This window comes from Dryobates pubescens, chromosome 17, assembly GCF_014839835.1.
Source record: "Dryobates pubescens isolate bDryPub1 chromosome 17, bDryPub1.pri, whole genome shotgun sequence".
Lineage (NCBI taxonomy): Eukaryota > Metazoa > Chordata > Aves > Piciformes > Picidae > Dryobates > Dryobates pubescens.
Genome location: NC_071628.1, coordinates 10,290,971 through 10,306,790, shown reverse-complemented (window position 1 = coordinate 10,306,790; position 15,820 = coordinate 10,290,971). Strand labels below are relative to the sequence as shown.

Genomic DNA, 15,820 nt, shown 5'->3' with positions numbered 1-15,820 from the left:
CCAGAGCCAGGACACCTTCGGAGCCTGAAATGCAGGAGTTGTTTAATTCCCAGGAACCAGTCCCTGTGCTGCCTGTCCATATGGAAGTCAGCAAATGTATGTTGTGCACATGAGCTGGGAGCCTTCCTGTCAGCTGAGCCTGCTGGAGCTGCAGCAGAGCTTCCCACACTGTGTCTACAGAAAACACAGGCTGTGCCAGCTGCAGCTCTGCAGAGGGAGAGCATCTGAGCTGAGAACTTCCATCCCTGTGGCAGTAATGTGGCTCTGGCTGCACCTCACAACACTTGATTTAAGTCTCAGATTCACACAGTGCATTGGGTTAGAAGGGACCCTCAAAGGGTATCTTGTCCAAGCCCTCTGCAGTCAGCAGGGACACCTCCAAATACAGCAGGCTGCACAGGGCCACATCAAATGATCTCAAATGTTTCCAGGGACAAGGCCTGCCACCTTTGTTCTTCTTGGGTGGACAATTTGCACCACAGGAAAGAAAGCAACCTATATCTCTGTGACCCGGCTCTGCTAGCCCCCTCCTGTCTGGCATCCAGACAGGATATCTGCTCCACCGGGCACCGGCAGCACAGGGGAGCCTCCCCCCACCCCACAGCTGTGCAGAAGTGATTGTCCCTTGCACTGGGCACTGGTGAGGCTGCACCTCAAATCCTGGGGTCCTTTTGGGCCCCTCACCACAAGAAGGACATTGAGAAGCTGGAGCAGGTCCAGAGAAGGGCAATGAAGTTGGTGAAGGGTCTGGAGAACAGGGGTGGGGAGGAGCAGCTGAGGGAACTGGGGTTGTTCAGCCTGGAGAAAAGGAGGCTGAGGGGAGACCACCTGGCTCTGTATAACTCCCTGAAAGGAGGCTGGAGCCTGCTGGGGGTTGGTCTCTTCACAGAAGCAAGAGACAGGACAAAAGGAAATGGCCTCAAGCTGCCCTAAGGAAGGCTTAGACTGAACATGAGGAACAATTTTTTGCCCTTGAAGGTTGCCAAGGCCTGTCCCAGGCTTCCCAGGCTGGGCAGTGGCAGAGTCTGCATCCCTGGAGGGGTTTCAAGGCCGTGGAGATGTGGTGCTACGGGACATGGTTTGGTGGTGACCTGGCGGTGCCGCCGTAATGGTTGGGCTCAGTCCTAAAGGTCCCTTCCAACCCCAACCATTCCTGCGGGAGCCCCTGGGAGCCCGGAAGGTGCCCGAAGGCCACCGGCAGCCCTCTCCCGCCGTGGCTCCGCCGCCCGCTCTGGCCCCGCCCCGCGCTGGGCGGGGCGCCGTGGGAGCGCCGCGGGCGGTGCCCTCGGTCCGCCGCCGTCCCGGCGTGCCCCGCGCTCGGCGCTGCTGGGGCCGCTCTGGCGCTGCTGCCTCTCACCGTGCCCGCAGCCAGCGCCGGCGGCCGCGACTCGGCGGGAAGATGGCGGCGGAGGCGGCGGATTCGTGGGGTAGGTGGCGGCGGCCGCCGCGCCGCGCCGGCACCCCCGGCCCCGTCCGCTCGCCCTCACCCGCTCTCCTCTCCCCTGCAGACGCCGACAGCTTCGAGGTGGTGGAGCCGGTGGCGAAGCGGCTGGTGCCGGGAGTGGCCGTGGACCGCTGGGCCGGCGAGGATGAGGAGGACGACGTGAAGGTGCGGCCGGGAGGGCCCTCGCCGTGCGGCGCCGGCTCGGGGCTGGCCGGCCGCGGCCGGGGGGCGGCGAGAGGCGGATCGGGCCCGGGCCGGGCCGCTGCCATATGGGGCCGCGTGTGCGGGGCCGCGGCGGCGAGGCCGGGCCCGGGGCAGGGCGGGGGAGGGCCCCGCGGCGGCGAGGGGAAGCCTCCCGCCGGGGCGATCCGGCTGGTCGGGCCGGAGGGACTCACCCGGCCGCGGCGGGGAGGCCCGGGCGGGGCTCCGCGGCTCCGCCGGGGTGGAAACGGGCGCCGGGTGGCGGCGCCGCGGAAGGGCAGCGGGCGGTGACAGCTGACAAGTCCCGGTGCCAAGCGCCGAAGGAGGCTGTGCCCCCTGCCCCGTAATCCCCGCTCGGGCCGGCCGCCGCTGCCCGAGGCTTGGCCCTGCTGCGCTGGGCCTGCAAGGGCAGGGGCGGACGGACCATTTTCTACCCTGAAGAGGCCTTTCCTGATCTCTGAGGGATCCACCTGCAGCTTCCCAGCTGCCTGCCAGGCTTCTGGGCACTGCTGCGGCTGGCTGCGCTCCCCTTGATCTCCGTGGCCTTGCAGAGTCTGGCTTTGGAGCGTGGTGAGACGGTTGGTGGGGTGTTGAAAGCTGTGCTTGTGCTTCTGCTCTGGCTCAGACACTTCTGTCGGGTAGCAGGGTGGCTTTGCCACCATTTTCCTGCTTCTTCACACCCCACAGGCACAGCTGGAAAGTGCAGCGGCCTCGGTGTGCAGTTCCAGATGTGGTAGTGCCTGGATCACTTCACATTTGTTTCCTTAAGGCATTATTTGAAGCTGGAGTGTGCTGTGTCTGCATGGAGTTGGCATTAAGCTGTGAGGGTTCGCTTCTGGTGCTTCTGAAAGCAGACCTGCCTTCAGAGCTGCTTTGCTGCTGTCCAGCTGTCCCCAAGCAAGCCAGGGGGCCTGAATGGTGCAAACCTTGGCTTGCTCCCTGTCCATATGGGCTGTGAGCAAAGTGGGGCCAGGGAGCATACAATTGCTTGGTGACTGCAAGGGCTGGGGGTAGGTCAACTGGAAAAGAGCTTTTTGTTTGCAGTCAAGCTGCTGAAGTATCCTGGTAGGCAGTCTGGTGAGGTGGCTTGGTCACTACGGTGCAGGCAGAAGTGTGAAGCTTTCTGTAGTAGCTTTGTTCCCTGCTGGGTGAGGACTTGTTGGGTTTGTTATTCAGGCCACTGAGTGTTGCCAGAGCCCCTGAGAAACAGCAGCATGGTGTCCTTGGAGCCTGGGGTGGGGTTCCTTTTATAAGTAGTGTGGGGAAAGCAGTTCAGCTTCTCTTCAAATAAAGCAAAGCTCCATTTGGGGGCATTACAGGCTGTCCACTTCCCTCCTTACACCTGCCAACAGCCACAGCCTGTGTTTCTGTAGGGGTCACACTGCAGCAGGCAGTGAGTGAAGCTGCCTCTGTGCACAGCAGCCACAGCCCCTTCCAGAGCGGTCAGCACGGAGCTGTGTGCAGCTATCTGATGGCTGTGGAGCTTGGACTCAGCTTCCCTAGGAGTCTTCTGCTCCTTCCTCTGAGAGGGAGACTTTGCTGCTGCAATAGAGCCCAGGAGCCTGGGCTCAAGTGCTGCCTGGGCTCCTTGAAGACCCCTCTTGAGGCAGCTTTCTCTGACTGCCCTAATAAAGGACCCAAACATTTCCCACTGCAGTAGGGACGCAGCTACTGCTCCCCAGAGGTGAGGGCCTCAGTGCTGGGGCTGCACCTGGAGAGAAGGAGCAGTCCAGCAGAGAAAGCTGCTCTGGTGTGCTGCAGAGGCACTGAAGAGCTGAGCCTGGGAGGTGGCTGCTTGAGCTCTGGGGGCCTTGTTTGCAAGGGTCCTCCTTGGGCCAGTCCCTGCAGGAGGGAAATGTAAACCAGCAGCACAAAGGTGTTCTGCAGGAGGTTGGTCTTTCACCTCAGGGGCTGTGGTTTATCTCTTCAGGCTCTGGAGCTGACTTGGGAAGATGTTTCAGTAGTGAGCTCCAAGGCACTGTTGGGAGGCTTCTGACTTCCCCAGGTTTAAAATTAGCATCTTCAGCAGTAACCAAACCCCTCCCAGTGCTACTCTGGACACAAGTTCCTGCCAAGGAATGTTCATCTCTTTGCTCTTGGGCAGTTCAGTCCTGGGCACAGGCCTGGTTGCCCTCCAGGAGACAGCTCTGGCATGGCACAGCCCTTTCTCTTTGAGGGAGAGCATTTGGGTTCAGCTGGGGACCCAGATGCTGGAGGTTCTGTCCCTTCTCAGTTGTGTCTTCTGGTTTGGGGCAAGAATGGCAGTGCTGGAGTTGCTGCTCCTTCCCAGCCATGTCAGCTGGGGTCTGGGGGCAGAAGGGGCAGTGCTGGAGTTGCTGCTCCTTTCCAGCCCTGTCAGCTGGGGTCTGGGGGCAGAAGGGGCAGTGCTGGAGTTGCTGCTCCTTTCCAGCCATGTCAGCTGGGGTCTGGGGGCAGAAGGGGCAGTGCTGGAGTTGCTGCTCCTTTCCAGCCATGTCAGCTGGGGTCTGGGGGCAGAAGGGGCAGTGCTGGAGTTGCTGCTCCTTTCCAGCCATGTCAGCTGGGGTCTGGGGGCAGAAGGGGCATTGCTGGAGTTGCTGCTCCTTTCCAGCCATGTCAGCTGGGGTCTGGGGGCAGAAGGGGCAGTTTCATCTGTTTCAGGGGCAGATCAAATCATGCCAAGGGAGGTTCAGGTTGCACATTAGGAAACATTTCTTCCCAGAAAGGCTTCTCAGGCACTGGCACAGGCTGCCCAGGGGGTGGTGCAGTCACCATCCCTGGAGGTGTTTCAGAGCCAGGTGGAGGTGGTGCTGAGGGACGTGGGTTAGTGGTGATGGCTTAGCAGCAGTGGTGGGATTGGACTTGATGATCTCAAAGGTCTCTTCCAACCTCAGCAGTTCCTTGGCAGAGCTGCTCTCACCAAGGCTTTATTTACATGAACTGGAAGGTGCTGGCAGTGGCCTTGTTTCAGACAAATCTGTGTGAGTCCAGCTGAAGTGCTCTGCAGTTCCAGGCTGCTTCAGTGAGGGTGTTTGGCAGTAAGCATTCCCTCTGAATTAATGATCAGAACAGAGATGCAGCACCAGAGCCATTTGCTGCTCCTCCAGGAGAGCTGCCTGGAGTTTATGAAGCATGGAGACAGGTGGATCTTTGGTGCTCACCCCAGGAAACCCAAACCAACCCCTGCCCCAGATATTCATCTTCTACTGCTGCATGAAACCCAAGTGCTGGGAGAGGAGGCAGACAGCTCAGCCTAGCTGGAGACCTGCATGTCCTGGCACAGCAGGCTGAAGATCAGTCCTCAGTGGGCAACCTGTTAGCAGTTTCCCTCAGTCCTGGGAGCACCTTCAGGCCGTGGACCCGGTGCCCTTCTGCTGAGGTTTGCACCACCCAGTGCCTGAAGTGCAAACCTGGCTGTGAAGGATGGGGCAGGGGCTAAGGCAGGGAGCTCCACACAGCAGCAGTGAAGAGAGCTGCTTAAGCAGTGGGTGTAACAAACTCTTAATTAGATAGGAGCCAGAATGCTGCTGCTCCAGCTTCAAGTCAGCTCCTTGGAATGTGGAAGGGAAGCTGAGTCCTACAAGTGCCAATTAGCTCAGTGAGCTGGTGAGGAGCTGGGGTGGCTTCCTTGCTTGGGTCAGCAGGCTGCAGTGGGACACCAACATCTTCCACCAGTGTCCTTCCTTTTGCCATGCCAGCAGCAGCCCTGAGAAGTGAAGTGGTGATGAGGGAGAAATGACAGAAAATTCAGGACTCAGGGGGTTCAGCTTCTGCAGGAGGAGCTGGCAGTGGTGTGTGAGCTCTGGGGGAGCTGTGCCTTGCCAAGTGCAGTCTCCAGCCTGCACGTGGAGTTGAAGCAGGGAACTGAAAGGAGCCTCCTGGCAGATGTCTTGGTTTAGCTCCTGGTGTGCAGCTCAGATCAGTCCTGGAGCACTGATTTCCATGTGCTGGGATGTGCAGTGGCATGGGGACAAGAAGATGTGACACAGAATCCTGTGGCCCTTCGCAGGGGATGTCAGGGCTGCAGAGTTACTGCTGGCAGAGTCTGCAGGTGGCATCAGCAGGTCAGCTCTGTGCTTCCTCAGTGTTCAGCTGAACCATGGATCTCACACTCACACTCACCCAGCTTGGAAAAGACCTTTTAGATCACTGAGTGGGTGATCCACCTGGTTACAGGACAGTGGCCATAAGGAGGGGGGAGTTGCTGGTTCTGACAGGAGTCTGACTGTGAGTGGTGCCTGATGGTGAAACACTCAGTGTGTGGCTGAGGGCCACCATGAATCTTCACCATGCTGGAGGCAGAGGCATGCTGCAGCCACCAGAGCTGAGGCTGTTTAAGAATCACATGAACATGATGGCTGTTGGAGAACACTGCAGCTGGGGAGTGTTTTCACAGGATGGTGGGGGTGGAAGGGACCCTTGGAGATCATCCAGTCCAACCCTTCTGCTCAAGCAGGGGCACCCACAGCAGCTTGCCCAGCATCACAATGGCCAGGGGGGGGTTGGAAGCTCTCCAGAGAAGGAGACTCCACAAGCTCCCTGCTCCAGGGCTTCAGCACCCTCACACCAAAGAAGTTTCTCCTCCTCCTCAGTTGCAACCTCCTGGATCCATTATTTCCATAGCTCCTTTGCTCATGGCTAAAAGCAGCAGTCCCTGGTGAAGACTGAGTGGGGGCACAGAGAGTGGGCATCTGGGGAGGAGTGGTGGGGCCTCAGGTGGTGCTGGCAGCATGTTGTGGGTTTAAATGGCTTCAGCTGAGTTACCCCTTGCCAGCAGTGCTGTACTGCCTGTGTGCATCCCATGGTGTTGCAGCATCTCAGCAGGTGTACCACAGATGACCATCTTCTGTCATATCGCTGCAGGGGGCTACAAGAAAGCTGGGGAGGGGCTGTGGACAAAGGCTTGTAGTGATGGCATGAGGAGCAGTGGCTTTGAGCTGGAAGAGGGGAGATTGAGACTGGAGAGGAGGAAGAAATTCTTCCCAGTGAAGGTGGTGAGACACTGGAGGGAGGCTGTGGATGCCCCCTCCCTGGAGGTGTTGAAGGCCAGATTGGGTGAGGCTTTGAGCAAGCTGGGAGGTGACCCTGGAGGTCCCTTCCAAGCCAAACCATCTGTGATAAACTGCTGTTGTGGTGTGGCTGTTGGTTGGACTGTGTGTGATCTGGCTGTTGCACCTTGGTGGAGCTGAGCCTTTCCTGATTATTTGAACCAAAGTGACCTTTGGGGTTAAAAAGTGGTCCTGGAATGTCTTGGACATCTCCCAGGAGCTGTGCCTCTCTTCAGCTCTCACTCAGCGTGTCAGATGGACAGACACAGCAGCACTGAAAGAGGCTGTGTGCAAGCTGCTGGTTCTCTCTTACCCCAGCAAGGAAATGAATCCTAACCAAAACTTATTTTGTAGGATAACTGGGATGATGAGGAGGAAGAGGAGGAAGTAAAGGAGACAGAGATAAAACAAGGTGAGAGGAAAGGAGCACCTGGGAGCGCTCAGCACCAGGACAGAGCCTGCTTTTTGTCCTGAGTGCCTCTGGAGAGTCCAAACCACCTCCTGGGGCTGGGTGTGGATTTGGCACAGCCCCTTTCAGCCTGTGCAGAGCCCAGGGCCTGAGCTCTGGCTTGCTCTGGGATTGGTGCCTCTGTGCTTGCTGGCAGCCCCCCAAGTCCTGCATTTGTTTGGGGGGCCATGTTTTGCAGAGCCCAAAGTTTCAGAAAAAAAGAAAATAGCAGAAAAAATAAAAGAGAAAGAGAAGCTACAGAAGAAGAAGCAAGAGGAGCTGAAAAAGAGGGTGAGTCCTTGTTTCTTCTGGGTCTCAGCATGTAGAGGGCAGGTTGGGTTTCTGAGGTTGGAACAGGAGCTCTGAAGATCTTCAGTAGCCTGATGAATCTTGGACTGAAGAGCTGGGCTGGGGGGGAACCTAGCTTGGCTTTCTCTGCACTTTAACCAGTCACTGAAGTCAGGCTTATCTCTCCCTTCTGTGTGCACCACCTCATAACCCATGCCTTGGATGAGGCCTTGAGCAACCTGGGCTGGTGGGAGCTGTCCCTGTCAATGCCAGGGGCTTGGAACTGGATGACCTTCAAGGTCCCTTCCCACCCAACCCACTCCACGCCAGGGTGGAATGTGGCACTGTGCTTCCTCCCACTTCTTGTCAAGTTAAGAGGTTACTAACCAGGGTGGCAATGTTTGCTACACTTCACTGGGGGGATGGCTTGGGGTCTGGCCATGCCTGAGGTGCATGACTCCCCAAGCTGTGGTGTGGGGTAAGGGGTGGCCCCGGAAGCCCTGCTCGGGGGTGGGAGGCGCAACATTCTCCCTGCCTGCGTTTTGGTTTCAGTTAGAGGCACCAGAGGAACACAAAGAGCTTACACCAGAGGAACAGCTAGCAGACAAACTACGGCTAAAGAAGTTACAGGAGGAGGCAGACCTGGAGTTAGCAAAAGAAACATTTGGTGAGTGTGCTGTGCAGGGGGTGGAGCACGCTGATGCCACGCACACCTCCGGCGTCCTTTACTCTCACTACCCCAGAGGGAGGGAGCTGATGGAGCACTGGGAACAGAGAGGGGCTTGAAGCAGACTAAACATGAGCCAGCAGTGTGCCCAGCTGGCCAAGAAGGCCAATGGCATCCTGGCCTGCATTAGGAATAGTGTGGCCAGCAGGAGCAGGGAGGTCATTGTGCCCCTGGACTCTGCATTGGTTAGGCCACACCTTGAGTCCTGTGTCCAGTTCTGGGCCCCTCAGTTTAGGAAAGATGTTGAGGTGCTGGAAGGTGTCCAGAGAAGGGCAATGAGGCTGGGGAGAGGTCTGGAGCACAGCCCTGTGAGGAGAGGCTGAGGGAGCTGGGGTTGTTTAGCCTGGAGAAGAGGAGGCTCAGGGGAGACCTTACTGCTCTCTACAACTATCTGAAGGGAGGTTGTAGCCAGGTGGGGGTTGGTCTCTTCTCCCAGGCAACCAGCAGCAGAACAAGAGGACACAGTCTCAAGCTGTGCCAGGGGAAGTTTAGGCTGGAGGTGAGGAGAAAGTTCTTCCCAGAGAGAGTTGTTGGCTGTTGGAATGTGCTGCCCAGGGAGGTGGTGGAGTCCCCATCCCTGGAGGTGTTCAAGACGGGATTGGATGTGGCACTTGGTGCCATGGTTCAGTCATGAGGTCTGTGGTGACAGGTTGGACTGGATGATCTTTGAGGTCTCTTCCAACCTTGGTGATTCTGTGATACAGACTGCTGGAGGCATGCCTGGAAGACACAGAGATGTGGTGCTGAGGGTGAGCACCACACTTGGTGCTTGGAGCTAGAGACTGGTTGGACTAGATGGTCTGAAAGGGCTTTTCCAGCCCCAACTATTCTGTGTCCTGGTACTGGGGACTGATAACAAGAAACAAAAGAAACATCTCCACGGGTGCTGCTTCACTTTCTAACAGATGAACGTGGTTTAATGGCCATGGTGGTCTGAGGGTGAAGGTTGGACTTGATCTTAAAGGCCTCTTCCAGCCCAAAGGTGTTTTTTTCAGTGGGAGCTTACAGGAGGAAGATGGCTGGTTAATAGCCCAACGTGGGTGCTGCTGGGAGAAGGATGAGTGTGCACAGAGAGAGGAGCTGTGCCCTCATGTCCTGAGGTGCTTTACAGCCTGGATTTCATGAGGCTTTGGACAAGTGTGGCACAGCACGCCTCACGCTTCTCTTCAGGCAGCCTGCAGTGAGCCAGGTGTTGCCAAATCCACCCAGGACAGTGGAGTGAGCTGGCTTCCTGAAGCAGCCTTGGAGCTGCTCCTTCTGGTTCTGTGCTGTGACAGGCCTGGCAGAGACCCTGATTCATAGCAATGTTCACAGACATGAAAGGCTGCTCCTTGATTACAGTGAGGTGCAGAGCTTGGGTGCTGCTCTGAGTCCTCTCAGGGCAGAGCCTCAGGGAGAGGCTGTGTGCTGAGCACAGCTCCAAATCACCAACAAAATCCTGCACTTAGAAGCTGGAGGCAGGAAATTGTTGATTGAAGGGGCTTCACGTAGTGCCTGTTGCTCCAAGGGGCAAGAAGGGCTGCTTCAAATTGCTGAGCTGGGCAGCAGGTCTCTGTGTGCAGGCAGCACCTAACTGAGGCTGGGGAAGCAGCCAGTGAGGAGTGAGCAAGAATCCTGGGGTCTGTTTTGGGCCCCTCACTCCCAGGAGGACACTGAGGGGCTGGAGTGAGCCCAGAGAAGGGCAATGAAGCTGGTGAAGGGTCTGGAGAACAGGTCTGGTGAGGAGCAGCTGAGGGACCTGGGGGTGTTCAGCCTGGAGGAAAGGAGGCTGAGGGGAGACCTGGCTCTCTACAACTCCCTGAAAGAAGATTGGAGCCAGGTGGGGGTTGGTCTCTTCTTCCAAGGAACAAGGGACAGGACAAGAGGAAGTATCCTCAAGTTGCTCCAGGGGAGTTTTAGGTGGGACATGAGGAACAATTTCTTCCTCTTGAGGGTTTTGAAGGCCTGGCCCAGGCTGCCCAGGTCAGTGGTGGAGTCCCCATCCCTGGAGGGCTTTCAAAGCTGTGGAGATGTGGTGCTGAGGGTCATGGTTTGGTGGTGACCTGGCAGTGCTGGGCTAATGGTTGGACTCCCATGACCTGAAAGGTCTCCTCCAGCCTAAGCACTTCTGTGCCTCTGTAATTGGGTGTGTAAGCCTCCAGGGGAGGGGAAGGGTCTCGGCGTCGGCGCGGTTCCTTGTTGCCTCTGGGGTGCCCCCTTTCAGGGCTCAGAGCTCCTGCTGTCTCTTTCCCTGCAGGTGTAAATAACACTTGTGGAATAGATGCCATGAATCCCTCTTCTAAAGAAGACTTCACGGAGTTTGGCAAGCTGCTCAAGGAGAAGATCTCCCAGCACGAGAAATCCTTACATTATGCCAGCTTCTTGGAAGCCTTAGTCCGGGACCTCTGCATCTCCTGTGAGTTGAGACACAGACACCTGGCAGCCTGCTGCCACCAGAGCTGTGCCTGGGGCTGGGCTGTGCAGCCCTGCTGCTGGAGCCCTGGGGCATCAAGGCTGAGCCATGTGCTTTGTACCAGGCTCTGATCCGCTGACCGGCGCCCAGCGCGTCCCCACGGCGCTGAGCACAGAGCTTCTGGGACAGAAATGCCACACTGCCCAGCAGAGGGGCACTGAGACCAGCATCCACAGTCACACTTTGAGCCATGGACCTTTTTCCTGAGGCCATTTTTTATATAGTAATTATTACTCAACAGGTCCAAGTGCCAGGTGCTGCACTTTGGCCACAACCACCCCAGGCAGTGCTACAGGCTGGGGTCAGAGTGGCTGGAGAGCTCCCAGACAGAGAGGGACCTGGGGATGCTGATTGATAGTAGGCTGAACACGAGCCAGCAGTGTGCCCAGCTGGCCAAGAAGGCCAATGGCATCCTGGCCTGCATTAGGAATAGTGTGGCCAGCAGGAGCAGGGAGGTCATTGTGCCCCTGCACTCTGCACTGGTTAGACCACACCTTGAGTCCTGTGTCCAGTTCTGGGCTCCTCAGTTTAAGAAGGAGGTTGAGACTCTTGAAGGTGTCCAGAGAAGGGAAATGAGGCTGGGGAGAGGCCTTGAGCACAGCCCTGTGAGGAGAGGCTGAGGGAGCTGGGGTGGCTTAGCCTGGAGAAGAGGAGGCTTAGGGGAGACCTTATTGCTCTCTACAACTACCTGAAGGGAGGTTGTAGCCAGGTGGGGGTTGGTCTCTTCTCCCAGGCAACCAGCAGCAGAACAAGAGGACACAGTCTCAAGCTGTGCCAGGGGAAGTTTAGGCTTGAGGTGAGGAGAAAGTTCTTTCCAGAGAGAGTTGTTGGCTGCTGGAATGTGCCTGCCCAGGGAGGTGGTGGAGTCCCCATCCCTGGAGGTGTTCAAGAGGGGATTGGATGTGGCACTTGGTGCCATGGTTTAGTAGTCAGGAGGTGTTGGGTGACAGGTTGGACTGGATGATGTCTGAGGTCTCTTCCAACCTTGTTGACTCTATGATTCTGTGATCAGCATCAAAAGCCTCACTTGGAACCATGGCCATTTTTTCCTGAGGCCATTTTTTCCATGGAAATGATTATTCTGTGAGCCAGGTAACTTGGGTAGCTCAGTCAGAAGGAAACTCTTCCAAAATCTCTAAGGCCTCCCCACAGAGCATCCTTCCAGTGTGTGAAGAGAGCTGGAGAGGGACTTGTTACAAAGGTGTGGAGTGACAGGATGCAGGGTGATGGCTTCAGACTGGAGGAAGCTGGATTGAGACGAGACATGAGGAAGAAATTCTTCTTCATGGGGGTGGTGAAGCACTGGAACAGGTTGCCCAGAGAAGGTGTGGAGGTTCCAAACCTGGAAGTACTGAAAGCTAGGTTGGATGGGGCCTTGAGCAATCTGCTCTAGGAGGAGATGTCTCTGCCCATGGCAGGGATGTGGGACTTGATGATCCCTTCCACCTCAAACCAGTCTGGGACTCTATGGAGACTGAGGTCATGTAATTCTGGAACTGCAAACCAGCTTGTAATGGAATTCAGCATGGGCCTGGGGACAGCTAAAACTCACTTCACTCATTCTCCTCCCCTGCTGGAGGACTTGGTGAGCTCCTTGCCCCTGGACTGTACATGCAGGTGGTGTCCTTCAGAAGTGGGAACTCGATGCTGTAGAAACACAGCGAGTGGGGCTGGGACCTTCCCTGGCAGATGGACTCCAGGTCTTCTGCAGTGCAGGACCTGCCACCTTTTGGGCCATTTGTTGTCAAAGCCATTGATTTACTCTTAACCCCCTGCTCCTTTTTATCTCTTCCTGCATCCATATTTAATTGTTCACATCACACCCCCTGCCCCACCCCCCCCAACTCCTAACTTGCAAGTTTCACCTCCAACATTCAATCCTGCTGCTTCCTGGGCACCTTCTGAACTAGAGACTGAGGGTAAGGACCAGAGTCACCCCCTCTGCATGTTCCTGGTTTAGTCAAGTAATTATCTGTACTTGCTACCAGTTTCATTTCCAGTGTTGAGAGTTTTGCTGTTAGTTAATTATTTAACTGCCTCCTGAGAACAACAATGATGAGGAATCTATCTGTCTGTCTCTTTTTTTCCCCTTCCCCCCCTGCCACAGTGGAAGTTGATGATTTGAAAAAGATCACAAACACTCTGACAGTACTATGCAGTGAAAAGCAGAAGCAAGAAAAGGTAAGGGAGGTTGGTGTGTGCTTCTGCAGCAGCAACAGCCACCCACTGAAAGGGGCTGGGCTGGATGGGGGCAGCAGGGCTCAGGCTGCTTGGAGCTGCTGATTTGGAGTAGAGCAGAGGGAAAATGACAGCCTTGATACTGGGGGAGTGTTAAATCATCTTCCACTGGGTGAGGTCAGCAGGAGTGCAATGAACCTGGAGATCACAGGCAAAACCTGGCTGAAGTTAGCTCTGGAGCAACCAAGCTGGAGAACAGGTGTGGTGAGGAGCAGCTGAGGGAAGGGGGGTGGTTTTGTCTGCAGAGAAGGAGACTGAAGGCCTCATTGCTCTCCCTGAAGGGAGGCTGGAGTGAGGTGGGGGCTGGTCTCTTCTCCCTCCTATCAAGTGACAGAAGGAGAGGTAATGACTTGAAATTGCACTGGGGGGCAGGTTGAGGTTGGGTATGAGGAACAATTTCTTTCCTGCAGGAGTGGCCAGGCGTTGGAAGAGGCTGCCCAGAGAGGTGGTGGGGTCTCCATCTCTGGAGACAATCCAAAGCCAGCTGGATGTATTCCTATGTGACCTTCTCTGGGTGACTCTGCCTTGGCAGGGGATCGGACTTGATCTCCAGCAGTCCCTTCCACCCCCAACCATTCTGTGATTGTGACTGTGGTGAAAAAGCCACATCAGTTCCTTGCTCAAGTTGGTAGTTCCACAGAAGCAAGCACCAGGCTCTGCAGTTCCTTAGCTCTGGGTGTAGGGAAAGCAGGATGGGTGACAGCACCTGGGCAGGTGCCGCAGGGAGCTGTGGGACAGCTGGGAAGAGCCCAGGCTGCCCCGCGGGGCGGTGCAGGGCACAGAGCACTGCTGGCAGGGCACGGCAGCGCTCGCACCCAGAGAGACGTGGCCCTGCCCCAGTTAAGAGCAATGACTAATTGCTGTAAGGCTTTGGAAGCAACCCTGCTCTCCTCTTTTAAGCAGAATAAAGCCAAAAAGAAGAAAAAAGGGGTGGTGCCTGGAGGTGGCTTAAAGGCGACGATGAAAGATGACCTGGCTGACTACGGCGGCTACGACGGAGAATACGTACAAGACTTTGAAGACTTCATGTGACACTGATCTCCCCTTCTGTTGTCTTTCTGTTGCCCATAATCCCTTAAACATGTAGCACAACTTCTCTTCCTTTTCAATTCTGCCAAATGCTACAATCAGAGTCGCAGTATCTCCGTGCTGGGGGCTTCACTCTCGCTGGGCTTCCCGCTCTGCGGGTGGGGGGTGAGGAGGAAGACAGCTGACAAACCTCTTGAATTACAGCTTCAAAACCCCAACAATTCTGATGATGGTAACTGTTGCTGTTTGGCCTTGACAGTAGTGACAGCCACTGAAACTGGGAGATGAACCTGAAACAGGGTGAAGTATTCCTGCCAGCACAGCTCAGTGACACGGCCTTAACTGTACCTCCTTGGTGGACACGAGCAGTTTGCAGCAAGGGCATGGTGTGCACTTAGTGTTAAAATTGCTTTGTCTTGACTTAGAGCTTGGGGGGGGGAGGGGGGAGGGGGTGTGTGAAAGGGGAACTGCTAACTTCAGAGTGAAGATCTGCTCCAGGCTCCACACCCAGTGGGTCAGAACAATTCTTTCCTTGGGTAGTTGGTGGGGCAGGAGGGGTGGAAAACAAACCACAGTTTGTGGCTGGGGCATGAAGTTGAGCTTCCATTCACCTCCCTTTCTACTAATGCAGCTGTAGGGGTTGGGTGTTTTCTAACAGTATGAGAAAAGCCAAGGCTCCTTTTGGGCTCTCCTGGGTTGTGGTTGGGCTCTCACCACTTGGCCATTTTCTTTTCATGAAGTCAAACCAAACCAAACCCCACAACAACAACAACAACAATCCCAAACCAAACTTGCTTCAGCAAACTGCAGCAGTTACTACAGTTGGGCAAATTGTTATGTTAACAATTATGACATCTGCAATGTTTTATAAAGCAACTAATTTAATAAAAATCACTCTTGAGGACTTCACTGGGGCTGGCTTTGCAGCAGTTCTTTTGGCAGCTGAGACAAAAGGAAAGGCGGGCTGGGGCTCTTTGGATGTGTGTGATGAGGCGAGGGCTGGTCTGACCTTCAGGAGCAAGATTTCACCTGGGGGGGAAAAAAGGTATCTTTTGCTTCCCATCAGCACCTTTTAGGAGTGCCACAAGCCAGGCATTTCCAAGAGGAATGTCTGTCCTTGGTTGCTGGAATTCCTGAGCTCCATGGCTTGTACCCAGCTTAGGAATGTTCTGGCTTGGCCCTTATCGGTGCATGCAGCTATTTGACTCCAGCTGGCAGTTGCTGTTGGCAGGAACAGTCCTGGGGTGTACTCAGGTGTTTGTTCCCAGTGTGTGTCCAGTGGGGCAGGTGAACTTCAGAGCCTTCCCACCATTAATGGATCCAGGGATGGTAGCTCTCAAAGAATAGCTTGAGAGTCTCCTTTCCTTCCAGGAGCTTCAGGCTAAAAGCTTGGTACTTAACCTTGGGACTGATCAGAGCCAGCTTGGATGGAATTTGGTGTTAGGAAACCGACTGGAACTGGGATTTTAAGTCAGGTTCTGCTCAGGCAGAAATCTCCCCACACAAAAGGTTTTGTTGTTTGTAGGAGCTGTGACTTGTCCTGTCTGTGCAACCTCCAATGCTGCCCCTGCAGCCTTGGGATGACACTGGGCAAGTAAATATTTGTCTGAGGCCTGAAAATGTTCAGCAACCAACAGAGGACCCTGCAGGCTGTAAATCCACCTCAGCCTCTGCTAGTTAACTCACAGGGTTATTACTGTGACCCTCTGTGCTAGGGTAATGCTAACAGATAATACAACAGTGTTGCTTCATTTCACTTCAAAGCTGTCTGACTACTCTAGGCCACCCGTTTTGGACAGGAGAGGACACCTCTGGATCAGCTGGAAGCTCTGCAGCTCGTTTGGTTTTGGGCAGCACACAGAATCCAGGCTGAAACTGGGTTTCTGCCTGAAGCAGTGTCCAAGTCTTGTCCCCCTCCCCAGTTAAATCAGCCTCAGCCTTGTGAACTTGCCATAGTCTCCTGAGA

At 55.6% G+C, this 15,820-nt stretch overlaps 1 protein-coding gene across 2 annotated transcripts; it reads left to right on the top strand.

Moving 5' to 3' along the window:
* The first annotated feature begins 1,289 nt into the window (after positions 1 to 1,289).
* On the top strand, positions 1,290 to 14,285 carry EIF3J (eukaryotic translation initiation factor 3 subunit J). 2 transcript variants are annotated; one of them, XM_054168982.1, is made up of 8 exons: positions 1,290 to 1,427; positions 1,509 to 1,609; positions 7,027 to 7,084; positions 7,320 to 7,411; positions 7,961 to 8,075; positions 10,372 to 10,530; positions 12,695 to 12,768; positions 13,726 to 14,285. In XM_054168982.1, the coding sequence occupies exons 1-8, from the start codon at positions 1,400 to 1,402 to the stop codon at positions 13,855 to 13,857; spliced, it is 759 nt and encodes a 252-aa protein (XP_054024957.1). In that variant the 5' UTR covers positions 1,290 to 1,399; the 3' UTR covers positions 13,858 to 14,285. The 2 variants fall into 2 exon arrangements, with proteins under 2 accessions (XP_054024957.1, XP_054024958.1); XM_054168983.1 differs by having other exon boundaries at positions 1,291 to 1,427; positions 13,729 to 14,285.
* The last annotated feature ends 1,535 nt before the right edge of the window (positions 14,286 to 15,820 follow it).

What these genes read in the sequence shown, in the direction of transcription:
- EIF3J (XM_054168982.1), top strand. Translation starts at nt 1,400, where the DNA reads ATGGCGGCGGAGGCGGCGGATTCGTGGG. An exon ending in GGAGACAGAGATAAAACAAG is followed by an intron (nt 7,085 to 7,319) that starts GTGAGAGGAAAG and finishes CATGTTTTGCAG; the next exon opens with AGCCCAAAGTTTCAGAAAAA. An exon ending in CCGGGACCTCTGCATCTCCT is followed by an intron (nt 10,531 to 12,694) that starts GTGAGTTGAGAC and finishes CCCCTGCCACAG; the next exon opens with TGGAAGTTGATGATTTGAAA.